This window comes from Zingiber officinale, chromosome 1A (genome assembly GCF_018446385.1).
Source record: "Zingiber officinale cultivar Zhangliang chromosome 1A, Zo_v1.1, whole genome shotgun sequence".
Classification (NCBI taxonomy): Eukaryota; Viridiplantae; Streptophyta; class Magnoliopsida; order Zingiberales; family Zingiberaceae; genus Zingiber; species Zingiber officinale.
Window position 1 is genome coordinate 126808648 of NC_055987.1, and position 14081 is coordinate 126822728.

At 39.4% G+C, this 14081-nt stretch overlaps 3 protein-coding genes across 3 annotated transcripts; 1 reads left to right on the forward strand and 2 right to left on the reverse strand.

Annotated features, from left to right (window-relative positions):
- The first annotated feature begins 1407 nt into the window (after window positions 1-1407).
- Window positions 1408-3726, forward strand: LOC122031689 (dynein light chain 1, cytoplasmic-like). The gene is made up of 3 exons (XM_042590790.1): window positions 1408-1632; window positions 1751-1856; window positions 3402-3726. Exons 1-3 carry the CDS (start codon window positions 1477-1479, stop codon window positions 3482-3484), a joined length of 345 nt encoding a protein of 114 aa, XP_042446724.1. The 5' UTR covers window positions 1408-1476; the 3' UTR covers window positions 3485-3726.
- Window positions 3727-3893: 167 nt separating this feature from the next.
- On the reverse strand, window positions 3894-6054 carry LOC122031678 (heptahelical transmembrane protein ADIPOR2-like). The gene is made up of 4 exons (XM_042590781.1): window positions 5695-6054; window positions 5519-5617; window positions 5380-5437; window positions 3894-4793 (listed from the first exon to the last, which is right to left on the reverse strand). Exons 1-4 carry the CDS (start codon window positions 5952-5954, stop codon window positions 4122-4124), a joined length of 1089 nt encoding a protein of 362 aa, XP_042446715.1. The 5' UTR covers window positions 5955-6054; the 3' UTR covers window positions 3894-4121.
- Window positions 6055-8454: 2400 nt separating this feature from the next.
- On the reverse strand, window positions 8455-10970 carry LOC122031698 (60S ribosome subunit biogenesis protein NIP7 homolog). The gene is made up of 2 exons (XM_042590794.1): window positions 10355-10970; window positions 8455-8680 (listed from the first exon to the last, which is right to left on the reverse strand). Exon 1 carries the CDS (start codon window positions 10931-10933, stop codon window positions 10367-10369), a length of 567 nt encoding a protein of 188 aa, XP_042446728.1. The 5' UTR covers window positions 10934-10970; the 3' UTR covers window positions 8455-8680; window positions 10355-10366.
- Between the last annotated feature and the right edge of the window lie 3111 nt (window positions 10971-14081).

Consider the following 14081-nt stretch of genomic DNA (forward strand, 5'->3'; position numbering starts at 1 on the left):
TTTGACTTAAATTCCGGACATGATCAATGATTATTGAGATTCGGTCAGAATAGATGAAATCGATATGATTATACATTAGAAACGATTTTACATACAATTTAGAATTTCACGGACAGCGTTGTAGTCGGCGGTGGGTGGGCAACAATACTAGAGGGGACAGGCCAGAGTGTGCGAGGCAATGCAGGTGGCTTGCGAAAGACTTGCTTCAGGCGACAACTGGTAGCTACGACGACAGCACAGGGAAGGGAGCAGTAACGACCAATGACCTCGGCGATGGCGGCGGCCGACAGCGACAGCGGAGGGACGCGTGAGGAGGCGTCGTCGACAGTTTACGGATGGCTTGCATCGGCCGGTGGCTAGCAACGGCGGTGACAATGCATTCGCGTAGGTGAGGGGAGGATGGACAATGCATTCATGTAGGTGAGGGGAGACTGGGAGCGATGAGGGGCCGCGTTAGGTTGTTAGGTTTTTAATTTAAAATTTATTTAATTAATTCAAATAATTTTTAATTTAAATGAGATAGACATAATTTGTGAGTGAGGGGATCCCCTACCATTTCATTAAATTTTAATGTTTTGCAGAGGAAAAGTTATAAGCACATGAGTAGGATTTTAAGTTATTAAAATAAATATTTATTCATTTAAATCTCATATAGCATTCGATATTTATTTAGCCCCTAAAGTTTAACTTGTGAATTCATCTAAATGGCTTGCTAAAATGAACTTGAAGAGAAGGCGGGGACCAGGTTCTTCCAGCTAAACCCACTTGAAACTCAACTTTCATCTTTATCAATTGTCCATGTCGTCCTTGAGCAAACTTTTTTTTTATATAGAAAATAATGTTTTTTTTTACCATTATGAATAGATTTAAAATGTAAGTAATTAATGATAATCATGAATTGCTATCGTTAAGTTAAATCGAGATGTCAAGTTCAACATTAGAATATAAAGGTATCTTTAATGATTAGAGTTCTAAATGATCTTAATATGTCACATCAATAATATGAAAATTTATTAAAATATTTTCAATGATTAAAATTTTAAATAAATTTTCTTATGATTCAATTCATAGACTTTATACACATTGCATCAAATTCAAGATAAAAGAATAGATTTGTACTTTCATTACTATTCTTAAACTATAAACCTCATACTTCACTTCTATAATGATTAAAAAATTTTTATTTAAATTTTATAAATCTTATATTGGAGATGCTTAAGCCTATGCATAGGATATTTGTCCAATTTGTGAGTATCAAATTTATTTGCATGGCCGATAGAAAATTTTGATTAATCATGATTAATTGATTTAATCGTATGTTAAATTCAAAATCATACAATAAAAAAAAAGACAAATTTACTAATTCACCCTCCTAATTCTTGTTATCACCTACCGGCACATCTGGCCATCACGTGGCTGCGAGACCGCAATTCCTCAGCCCTTTTCCTGTCTCCTCCTGTCTCCATTTGCACAACCATGGCGGATGAAGGAGGCAAGTCCGGCGGCGGAGCGAAATCGCCGCCTCCGCCGGCGTCGGCCGCTGCGGAAACGCAGGCTTCGCCCAAGATCGTCTTGAAGAGCATCGACATGAGCGAGAAGATGCGCAACGACGCGATCGACTGTGCCCGCACCGTACGCCCCCTCCTCTCCCTGCAACATCTGTAACTTCGGTTCTATTTCCTTGATTCGGGCCGGACTTCGCCTCCGGCGCTGATCTCGTCGTCGGTTTTGTGGTGGTGTGTGAAATCAGGCGTTCGAGAAGCACAGGCTGGAGAAGGACATCGCGGAGTATATCAAGAAGGAGTTCGATAGCAAGTACGGACAGACTTGGCACTGCATTGTGGGTCGCAACTTCGGTAACCCACTTTTTTGTTTTCATCTCTGCACTTCTCCGATTCGATTTCAACAATCGATTTCGTGCTTGATTAAAAAAACAACAAAATTGAAGTTCTTGAGGAGTTATCCTGTTTTTGTGGTCCAACAGTGATTTCGTTTGGGGATTTGGTTTATACATCCGTAGATTGCTAGGTTTCCGGCCTAAATAGCTCAACTACGTACTCTTTTTTTCTCCTTCCTCATGTAGACAGGAAACGAAACAAACTCATTGTTCATGCTCATAAGTGGGGGTTTTGTTGAATTTTGTTTCTGATTCTACTCAATCATGGCCTGTTGCTATGTTCTGACAGCTCGAAGTTACTGATTAGGTTACAGTGGGTGTTCAGTTAGACTGTATTGACTAAACAATTTGGAACCATTATTGTGATGCTAAATTGGACATATTGAAGACAATCAATTGATTTGTGGTAAGATTGAATCTGTTAAAGTTCAAAAATATAAAGAGCAAACTCAAGAGAACTCTGATTAACATAACTTGGCATAGAGTTGGATGGAGGAACAATATCCATATAGTGAACCAATATCAAATAGTTGGAATAAATGATTTTAACAGCACGAGATCGAGAGGCATGGCTTAATTTTTAGTTTTTAGAGGGACAATAGATGTAAATGATGGTTCCAAATAAGTATTAAGGCACTGAGCAAGATCTAGGGTTGATAGCCAATTTCGAGGTTTGAACAGCTGGAAATGGTGTCTACTGTAGATCATAGAATTTGTTGCGTTTATTTAGACATATGAGTGATGGTATCTAAAGTTATAAACGAGCCAAGCCAAGAGTGATATTGTTTGAGCTTGTTTATTTTTTTTATGACCTTGTTCAAGCTTATCTATAGCACAAGCAGAGCTTATACTTTTGCCTAGCTGAATTAGCAACATGGTTGCCCTTAGATATGTTGAAAGTCCAAAATGTATAGAATAACAAAAATAGGAGATACAAATAGTATATATTGTTTATAGATTTGAATTAAAGATCACAGAAGTCTAAACGTAATCGAACCTAAAGTAAGTTTGTGAATTTCTTTGTTCATGAGCTCTTCGTGAACTTTCTTTGTGAATGTAATTGAGTTGAGTTTACTAATGTTCAAGTGCATATTTTGTTTATATCGAACAAATATAACCCAGCTCTTATCCAGTCTAGGATAAAAGCAGCATAAACATAAATTTTGTGAACAAAATTTATATTATTTGCTACAATAGTATCAATTTTGTTCACAAACATTATGTTTATGCTGCTTTTATCAATGTTGATAAGGTTTCCCTGCTCAAAATGCGCAACTCAGGGGTATCATGCTACCAACATGTTAAATGCCAAATCACTAAATAAAGGCCAATTCAGCTACCTTGAATGGACTGCAATAGCTGGTCTAAAGATATATATACATAAGATGTTTTTTTTGTTATAAGATTATTTACTTGTCAAAGTTTGTTTCCTGGCCCCTAAACTAATTATATCCTTGAAATCATGAACGCGAGTGTTCTTTCTAATGTGGCATTTGCATTGCAGGATCTTATGTAACTCACGAGACCAATCATTTCCTTTATTTTTATGTTGACTCAAAGGCGGTACTGCTATTCAAATCTGGTTGAGTGGAGCATGGATGCTTGCTGTTAATCGATACATCTAATTCGACGAAGCATGTCCTCAGCATTTCTCTCCCTTTGGCCGCCTGGTCGTGTACTTTCAGCTGCTGTAACTAATAAACCAGTGCGAATATGTATATTGGTCATGTGTATTATCGAAGTATTGCCAAAATATTAACTGGAGTATGTATCCTTTTAGCACCGTGCTATGCAAAATAATGCGGGGAGTGCTTGCTCCATTCCAAGTATCGCCTAACATATTCGCTGAATTTTGATAATACTATTATCTTGATGAACTTCAGTCGAGTGCAGCATCATGTGTTCTCCTTCCATGCTCATTGTACACTAAGTATACTCTATATTAGTCTGCAATGTAACTGAACCACTAGTCATGATCATTAGAGAATCAACCATAGGAGATAAAAGACTCTGTAGAGCATTTCGAAAGTTTAGACTACAAGGAATTTGGTTGCTACCTCAAGATATACTATTTATATCCCGCATCACCTAGAGTTCCAACAACATACAATAGAAGTGAAATTGCGATATCCTAAACACAGAGCCACAGATAGATCTTGAGATTGGATCTTGCTGAGTTCTTTCATAAACTCTCAATAAATAGTAAGTTCATGAGATGATATCTTCAAGACGCACCGCAAAATGTCGTCGATCTCTCCAACCACTTGAGAAGCACAATGGTAGCAACATAGTGTATGAGTGCTCCAAGGAGCACAAGGACATGGAATATCTGATGGCTATGTCCAACAAGATCAAATTCTCCTGGACGCCACTTCTCAGGAATTCTGCTTGCATACACCAATGCACCGGCAGCATAAGCTACGCCCATGAACACCTCTAGCCCCAACACCATATGGGCTTCGTGATGCTCCCAGTTCAACCATATAGCATGGACAGCCGGCACAACTCCGAAGAAGCCCATGGCAAGGAAAAGGGTGGCTCGAAAGGGGCGAAAGTGTGGGGTAGAGAAGGCAGGATATAGGAGAGTGAAAATTGCAAGAAGGCCTACTGTGGAAATGGTTGAAAGGTAGGTAAGCTGGGCTATTGGTTGGCAGAGAAAGATATAGTAGATAGGTGGAACAAAGGAAGAGACGATCATGAGGGAGATGCCGGCGTAATCAAGCCTCCAAAAGAAGAGACTGAAGTGACGAGAATGACACGCAAGGAGATGGGAGATGGCACTGATGATGAGGCAGCCCATACATCCAACCAAGAAAACGAGCATTGGCCATCTTGGTATTGAACGCTCACTGGGGAAGCTAGTTCTCGACCATGACAATTGTAATGCTGAAGAATTCTGAGAAGAAGACAGTGATCATTTTAGTATTGCAACAAGAAGAAGCCTTCTAAGACTTTAGACTATACTAATACAATCAGGGTGTTGGATTTCAGTTTCGCATGAATTAATGAAAATCGTAAAAGAATCCAGATTCATATTACTATTGACTTCGAGGCTAGAGATTTAACATTGAGGACCAAGATAGAAAACTAAATTTAGCTTTTACACAATGTAACTAGATAGGGTTAAGGTCATTTAGAATCGAAGCCACCAAGATATTCTTCCTAGATTTTTCAACCACATGGTATAAGTACAAACCCCACTGAAGAAGACAACAGAAAAACTTTCTTGCTTGAGAATTTCAATATGTTTAATCCTATCTGAGCAAAGGAACAATAATGTGGAGTTAGTTTACAGCTACAACTAAACGTACTAGAATTAGATCATGGAAAACTGATGGCAAATTGTTTCTTTTCCCCCCTTTCTGTGAGGTAATTGAAGCACTATAGAACAGTTGTGAATGATGGAGCAAGATAGCAAGCATGAAGCATATGAAATTACACGAACAAGTAACAATTTCACTGATATATTGTATATTACCTACCGAAAAGATGTTTTCTGGTACATTGTTCTTGGAGGAGCCGAAGAATCTAATCATCAAACTGCAATGAAAGAGAGATCTTTAGGGGGGGAAAGGTACCAGAAAACAGTAAGGGGTATGAAGGAGACAAGGAAATGCCAACCCTGAGAGCTCCGGAAGGACCGCATGAGTGACCTTGTCGACCATCACCACCAACTCCGTCAACGCCAGTAGCAAGAAGAGGAAGAACCCTCCCAAATGCCTGTAGAAGAGCGAGAAGAAAAACGAATCATCCGATCCATAACCGGAGTGGATCAAAGCTATGAATCGAGGGGGTACGTCCAAACGTTGAGCGTCTCGTTGTGCCAGGCGAAGGCGCTGAGTAGAGCGTCCCGGATCGGCCACTCCGACCGGTAGTGGTCGAGGATGAACTCGTTGTCCTTGAGAAAATCCGGCAGCTCGTCGTAGCGCAGGAGCCGGAGGTCACGACCGGCGTCTCGCCCGACGATGGGCTTTCCCCCAGCAACAGCCGGCGTAGTGGGGATGGGGATCCACCGCGTGCTCCTCCGCCGCCCACGTTCCGGCGCCGGCGCCTCCATGACTCCGCTGGGACCAGGCGAAGGCGATGAAATCGTGATGGGTTGGGGCCAAAAGGCAAAGGAGAAAAAGACAAAATGGTACAACTTTAATTGGAGCAGTGACAAAGAAGCCCTTCCTTGATTAATAATTGAAGAAGAAGTTGCTCGCTGATACACGAGGGCTCTAACTATTCAGTCTTATCCACTCAAATTTGAAAATATTACACCAAGGTCCATTCTTAAAAGTAAAGTTTTTGATCTTTCAAATAAATAAATAAATATATAAATAAAAAGAAGCTTTCAATTATCATTTCCACTAAAGGACACTGATTTTTTTTATAACAATTAAAATAGTTGCTTTAATTAAAATCAATTTAATTTTATTCAAATCATTTTAAAAATTATTAGAGTATATAGCTAATACTACATAACTTAAAGATAAATTACGAGAGACGTTTGATGTGAATATAATCACATTTGTTAATACTTACCTTAAGCGTCCTTCATAATTTATCCTTATAGAGTAAACATAATGTGTCTCTCGCAATCTGTCCTTATAGAGCAAACATAAAAGAAGAAGATTTTTTTTTTTTTCAAATCATCTCACTTTAATTTTTAATGAAAACAATGTCCCATAGTATTTTTCAATCGTGTATAATTATCTAACTATCCTTTGATACTATTATTTAGCCTAAATCTTAAGCTGATTGAATGTATTGTAGTAGTTATGATTTTGTAATTGTTATAATACATACTTACTATATTTAATGTTGATAGAAATTTATGTTGTAACAATTATAAAATTATAGTATAACTGTTATAACACAAAATTAATTTATTCATCTAATATTAATACTGTAGCAAATTGCTGTTATAATGTAACAACTATAATTTCATAACTACGGTAATATATTTGTGTTTAAAAATTAGATGAAAAATAATATAATTAAACAAGATTAAAGGGCAATTCCATAATTATAAATAAGAGTGAGACTACAAAGTGGAATGGTTTAGAAAACAGAATTGTCTTCCTAAGTTTTACCCAATGTATAACTACTAAATTTGGATAAAATTAAAACAATTTTAAGTAAAGTTAAATAGTAATTTTTTTAATATAAAAAGTATAATTATTACAAGAAATAAAATTATTTACAAAAAAAAATAGTGTTATTTTAACTCTTTTAAAAAAAATACCCTAAAAGAATAATAAGCATCTTTTAATTTCTCTCTCTCTCTCTCTCTATATATATATATATATATATACACTAGTGATCATGCACACGCGACGCGTGTGTAATATAATACATTGAAATTACATTGATCCTTTATAATGAAATTATATTAATTAAAGTATTTTAGTATTAAAATACTAAAATAGAGTCATTAGCGTAAAATATCTAACTTTTGAAAATTTGAATTATTTGGGTCTTTGAAAATTCGAATTGTTTAGATTTTCTAGTGTCACCATTACAGTTTCTCGATGAAAAAAAATTAATTTAATTTAATATTATACTTATCTTAGTAAAAGAAACCAAGAAAAGTATATTTTTTACCATTATTGGTCTAAAACATTTATAGAAGTTTCTTTGATCTATTGTCAATTCTAAGATATCTATATTTTTTATATAAAACAGAAAAATTCATAATAATATGTCATGAAATTATTTAGATCACTGATTATTTTACTTGTGATATTATTACTAAATCTTGAAATTACTTTTAGTGTGAATAATAAAAAAGATATTAACATAAATTCATTTTAGACTTCATCAAAATTATTTAGTAAAGGAAGAGATTTTTAATATTGACTAGTGTGATCGTACACGTGTTGCGTGTGTAATATAATAATATATAAATTATTTGGGTCTTTGAAAATCCGAATTATTTGGATTTTCTAGTGTCACGTTAGAGAATCCCAACAATAAACTATTGTAATGGGTTTCCCTATGCAAAAAATTATTTTAATTTAATATTATACTTATCTTAATAAAAGAAACTAAGAAAAGTATATTTTTTAATATCGTCTGCCTAAAATATTTATAGAAGCTTCTTTGATCATAGTGTTGTCAATTCTAAGATGTGGACTAAAGAGAACTATATTTTTTATATAAAACAATCAAAGAAAATTACTAATAAACCTTGAAATTATTTTTAGTGTGAATAGAAAAAAGGACAGGAACGTAAATTCATTTTAGGCTTCACCAAAATTAGTTAGTAAAGGAGGGAGATTTTTTAATAAAATAGTAAGATAAAGGAAGAGATTTTTAATAAAATAATAAGATATATATTTATATATATAAATTAAAGGCAAATGGATTCTATTAAAGCTATATATCCCATGATTTGGAACACAAAAGTGTTGGGCAGTTTAGTTTTGTTCGTGTACGAACGTTTTCTTTATATCTTTTTTAAAAGAGAAAAAAAAAGCGTTTATATTAATCCAATTTATCCACTTCCGATGCAATAATAATAATAATAATAATAATAATAATTTAGAAAATTAAATCGTGAGCAAATGCAATTAAGCTGGCAAAACATGAACATAATGAGCATTAACAAAACTTAATACCTCAACCTATTAATACAATGGCTAACTGTTTGGCAATCAAAGTTCCCTGGCAAAATACAAGAACAATTTGTAAAAGTTTGAAGGAAAAAAAGTTCTTGATTTGTTGACCATAGCTAAGTAAACTAAGTTGGTCGGCACAAGAGACAGAATATAGTTCATCGGCATACCGCTTCACTACCTGCAAGAGTTCAAATCAAGTACCATTGTGTTACACTGTTACCTTTACGGTCTATGCGAAAAAGATTGCCAAAGATAGCAAACAAAAAAAACAAGAGTAGAGCACAGGACAACAAATCAGATGTTACCTCGAAAAGAATACTTTAAACAACTACAATGCATTCTCAAGATCCAAGCTGACAACTTAGTTTCAAGATAAAGGAACAAGAGTTAAACAAAATCCTAAAAAAAAAAGAAACAGTATACGGAGAACAGAGATGCGGCTGTTCGATATGGTGTGGATTTAGAGAGATTATACCCATCTGTTCATAACCAGATAAGTTATCTGGCAATCGTAAAGTGCAAGCCTCACGGCGATGTTGAGGTTTAAAACACTACCGTAACTGCTCAATTATGTATGAGTGCTAGCAATGAACTGTATAACCATTCAATGGAGACAATCAATTGTGCAGCAGTTCCAGATGACAACCACTAGTATAACTATTTGCAGATATTTCACATGTTCAATAGCCAAAAGAAAACCAAAGAGCCTCCAATTTCACAAAAGATTGCATACTAAATAAATTGCGTCAACAAATTGTGTGGTGAAAATTAGAAGAAAAAACAAACTTCCAAAGAATAGATATTATAGTGTGTATATTAGTAGAAACTAGAAACATTTTGTTACTTTCAGGTGGATCTATCAGAAAAGCTCACGAAAAATATGGTATCATAGTGTGAATAATCATTCTCGTTAACAATCTCCCGTTTTTATTTTCTCAAAAGCACATAGCTTCTTAGGATATTAGGATGTCAGTCCTAGTATTCAATAACATAAAATAGTTCTCTTAAGAAGAAAAACACCCAAAAAAAATTTCCTCCGAAAAAGATGGATTGAAAAGAGAATACAACAGTCAGAATAGGCGCTTGTTCTTTCGATTACCCACCAAACATGCCCTACTGTATACATGAAGAGAAATTCAGAGAGAAGGTATGAAGATACTTCTAGCTGATTACTAGAGTTACTAGGAGAGCAAAGCTATTACTTGTAACTTATATGGGTGTGAGAGAGGTTATAATAAATTAACATCAATTAAGATTTGTATGAACATGTTGAAAGACAAGTAGACAACCAACAGGAGTCATTTTAAGTGAAGTTAAAGTGGTTAATATGCCATAGAACTGAGAACTGAAGTCCACATATCAAACATAAAGGGATAATTAAAGGCATTACCTCCGACCCGAAGACAGAGATTCTTATGTCTTCAACACAGAGAGCTTGCCTCAAAAACAACCTTTTGCATATTAAAAACCAACTAAAGGGGCATTGTATGCCTAGGAGTTGAAAATTCTCTCTTCTAAGAAGAGGAATAAAGCACAAATTATTCAGGTACATCCTATAGTTGAGACTTATTGATTTTAACTTTGAAATTGTCACTTCATCTAAAAGGTCGGTTTGCAGGGTAATAGGATTTGTCTATTCTAAGTGCCAAATTAGACCAAGGATAGTATAGAACTATAGATGAGCAAGTTATTGTAAAGCATTCAATTAAGCTAGGATATTTCCAAAATCTTAGCCAATCAACAAAAAAAACATTGAATGATAATAACCAATAGGATATGAAATGAAGAATTAATTCACATAGAAATCATGTAGTCAATCCAAAGGAAGATGTTGGAAAGGAAAATAAGTCACCTTTATCGTTGATCAGAGGTCATCCTCATTCCGGAGGTACTCCCCGGCGTCTGCCTGGCGGTTGACTATAATAGCATCGGCATGAGCCTTGCGGCAATCCTGGGTGGAACGAGCCGCGACGCCGAAGCCAAGGGGCAGGTCTGACATGGAGAAAACAACAACGCCGTCGCCGGGGTTTACGCCCTCGGTGATGCGGGCAAGACCGGACTTAAGGACGGGGTTCCCGTAGAGGAAAGACATCTCGGAGGTGGGCTTAAGCCAGATCTTGCGGCGGGCGTGGGAGGCTAGGAGGTCAAGGGATTGGACGGTGAGACGGAAGGAGCCGGTCTTGGTGAACTTGCCGATGCAGGTGCCGAGGGATACGAGGCGCTCGCGGGAGACGCTGACTGCACGGCGGACGAGCGATTCGGAGGCGTAGAAGACGCGGTTTTTGTGGAGGCGGAAGCAGTAGCGGCCAGGATCGTCGCCCGCAGGACCCTCGACGGCAGGGCGCTCGACGATGAGCTTGAGGTTTGGACCGGTGAACTTGAAAAGCTTCTCGAAGACGGCCGCCGTCTCCTTCTCGTCCAAAGTTCGCATTTTTTTGTGTCGTTTTGGCGATTAGGGATTAAGAACAAAGGCTTTTATAAGGTAGGCGTGAACCGGGTTGGGTTTGGTTTGAAGGGTATTTTCAAGCCTAATAAGTTACATATCTTTTTAAAGGACAAATTAGGCGAAGTTCTTTACTATCAAAATCAGGTATATTTTAAAATTATATCCAATTTCATTTTTCCCCTCCCAATCAATTGCTACAGATAGTAATCAATTCAAGATATTATTATACTGGTAAGCAATGAATTAAAAATTTTGATTCATGTTAAAAGATTATTGGTCTCAATGTGATTGGGTATAAAAATAATATTTGAGAGTACGAGTATAGTTTCATATTATTCAGAACCCTATAGATTCATTAATTAATTTTAATTTAATTTTAGTCAAACAAACTTATATAATATAGGAAGTTCTGAATGATATATGATTTTGTCCGAGAGTTGAGTCGATGGATGTTGAGAGCGTGGTGCTCTCTGCTGACTCTGCGTAGACTCTGAGCTGACGTGGACTCCGGTGAACCTGCAGCAAAATCGAGCCGGGAGGGGAATTCCGACAACGACCCTCCGACGCTCAAGTCAGACGAGAAGAAATCGAGACAGAGTAACGAGGCCAAAAGCTACAGTAGATGAGAATCCATACCTTCGTCGAAGGTTGGGGGCCCTTAGGAGGCGCGTGCACGCTCTTCGAGGCGTGCACGCTCTTAAAAGCATACCTAGAAATGATCGTGTCAGAAAAGTGCGTCTGACGCCATACCTCAACCGTCCGAGCATATCTCTGACATGACAGTGGAAACATCTATTGTACGATTCTCTGTCCGGTCCGACCGCCAACCATGTTGTTCGTCAGTGACACATGTCTTGAGAAGGATATCACCGGTTGTCCCCTTCGTTCTCTTCTGCTCCTTTTGTCTGTTACTAGCCTGACCGGGAGATATGCAGGGACCCACTACCGACCGGGAGGGGACATGTATTGGTCCGAGCGGGAAGGCCGCTCGGCCACATACTCGGACGGGAGTGTCTGCGTTGATTCGCAACTCGTCCGAGCGAATAGGCCGCCCAGCGCCTCAACTTTCCTAGGCGGACTCATGAGCGTCGGAAACCCGGTCCGCGACCGAGCTGTTTCTGCGCCGCATCGGGCGCGGTCGTGGCTGATCAGCCAGGTAGCCTTCCGATCGGACACGCCTTTAGGTTGATTATCTTGGCTTTGACCTCCACGTGTCATTGACCGCTATCCCCGGCTGTCCCGAGAAGGATATCACCGGCTGTCCCCTTCGTCCTCTTCTGCTCCTTTTGTCTGTTACTAGCTTGACCGAGAGATATGCAGGGACCCACTGTCGTCCGGGAGGGGACGTGTATTGGTCCGAGCGGGAAGGCCGCTCGACCACATACTCGAACGGGAGTATCTTCGTTGATTCGCAACTCGTCCGAGCGAACAGGCCACCCGACGCCTCAACTTTCCTAGGCGGACTCATGAGCGTCGGAAATCCGGCCCGCGACCGAACTGTTTCTGCGCCGCATTGGGCGCGGTCGTGGTCGATCAGCAAGGTATCCTTCCGATCGGCCACACCTTTAGGTTGACTATCTTGGCTTTGACCTCTACGTGTCATTGACCGCTATCCCGCATGGGACTCCACTCTTACTACCAGATCACGTGCCTTCCCCTCAAGTCTAGTCGAAGGAGGCTGAAAGTCCGACTGACTGGACTGCTAGTTTGGTGCTGTACCGGTCGTTCGGCTACTGAAGTGAGTGCTTCTCCGTTCGGGCACTGTGGGGGCTCCATGCAGTCGCCCCGCGGCCTACCTGCTAGGCCTTCGACAGTTTTGCTTGTCGTTGATTGCATTGCCGATCCGAGGACGATTAATGCTGACGTCTACCGGATCTCCTCGGAATTCGTGCCAATCCTTGCCATTAAGATTGAGCACGCGCCCACGCCCGAGTAATGGCGTTCATTAAATGTCGCCCCCTAACTTGCCTCCATGTGGCGCCGCCGCCGTCATCGTACGACGAGGGCGTCAGCTCCGATGGGATAGGCGGCGGTTTAAATTCGATGGTCAGATGCCAACTTTGATTCAAATGACCTGGATCGGACGGCTAAGGTTGACCGAGCCCCAGGTTTATAAAGCACCGGCGCCGACTCCTATTCCATCTTCCTTGCCTCCGCGTGCTTCTTCAACTTCCCTGGCCTCAGTGCTCCGACGATCTTTTATCTCCCTCTAGGTTCTTTTGTAAGTTTTCTGACCCTCTCTTATGTTCGTGTTTACTTCCCTTTGTTTTCCTCGGCATCTCCTCTATCGTTGCTCTTTCTGTCAACCTTTTCGATAAAACTTTTGTGTTTTCATTCTCAGATTATGGCCAGTTCGTCTGCCCCCTCACCCGACCTTTGGTATCAAACCATGGAGAGTTGGTTTGATTCGGGGGATGCCTTTAAACTGATCAATGCATATGACATCCCTGCTGACCACAAACTCACTCTGGCCGAGTCATCCGACCGGCCTCATGACCCGCCGGCCGGCATTGTTACCTTCTTCCGCGACCAATTTGTAGGTGGCCTTAGGTTTCCAATCCACCCATTCATCGTAGAAGTTTGCAACTACTTTCGTATTCCGCTCGGCCAGCTCGTGCCCAACTCCTTTAGGCTGCTGTGCGCGCGTAGTTGTGCTCTTCCGAGTGCACAACATTCCCCTTAAGCTTCAAATTTTTTTATTATTTTTATTATCCCAAGCAGTCTAAGCTGAACACCTTCTTGTTTCAAGCTCGGATCAGCTTAGTTTTCTTTGATAAAATGTCTACCTCCAACAAACATTGGAAGGATCATTTCTTCTTTTTGAGTTTTCCCGAGCCGCCACCCTTCCGAACCCAATGGCAAACTTCGCTGTCGACTCCCCCCGACCTGAAAAGGTACAGGACCGAGCCCGCTTTTCTGTAGGACCGTTAGATTCGATAGAGGGGGGGTGAATATCGATTCGAAAATATCGAGTATAAGCGCAACGGAAAAGTAAAATAGACACAGTGTTTTTTACTTCGTTCGGAGCCTGTGACGACTCCTACTCGAAGGCCCGTACTCCGTGAGTACTTTCGTTGGGCAATTCACTAGCAGTTCGAAATAATGATTACAAAAAATAGTACAATGAATGCTA

What these genes read in the sequence shown, in the direction of transcription:
- LOC122031689 (XM_042590790.1), top strand. Translation starts at nt 1,477, where the DNA reads ATGGCGGATGAAGGAGGCAAGTCCGGCGGCGGAGCGAAATCGCCGCCT. An exon ending in CGATCGACTGTGCCCGCACC is followed by an intron (nt 1,633 to 1,750) that starts GTACGCCCCCTC and finishes GTGTGAAATCAG; the next exon opens with GCGTTCGAGAAGCACAGGCT. An exon ending in CATTGTGGGTCGCAACTTCG is followed by an intron (nt 1,857 to 3,401) that starts GTAACCCACTTT and finishes TTTGCATTGCAG; the next exon opens with GATCTTATGTAACTCACGAG.
- LOC122031678 (XM_042590781.1), bottom strand. Translation starts at nt 5,954, where the DNA reads ATGGAGGCGCCGGCGCCGGAACGTGGGCGGCGGAGGAGCACGCGGTGG. An exon ending in GAGACGCTCAACGTTTGGAC is followed by an intron (nt 5,618 to 5,694) that starts GTACCCCCTCGA and finishes GCTCTTCTACAG; the next exon opens with GCATTTGGGAGGGTTCTTCC. An exon ending in TACCAGAAAACATCTTTTCG is followed by an intron (nt 4,794 to 5,379) that starts GTAGGTAATATA and finishes TCTTCTTCTCAG; the next exon opens with AATTCTTCAGCATTACAATT.
- LOC122031698 (XM_042590794.1), bottom strand. Translation starts at nt 10,933, where the DNA reads ATGCGAACTTTGGACGAGAAGGAGACGGCGGCCGTCTTCGAGAAGCTT.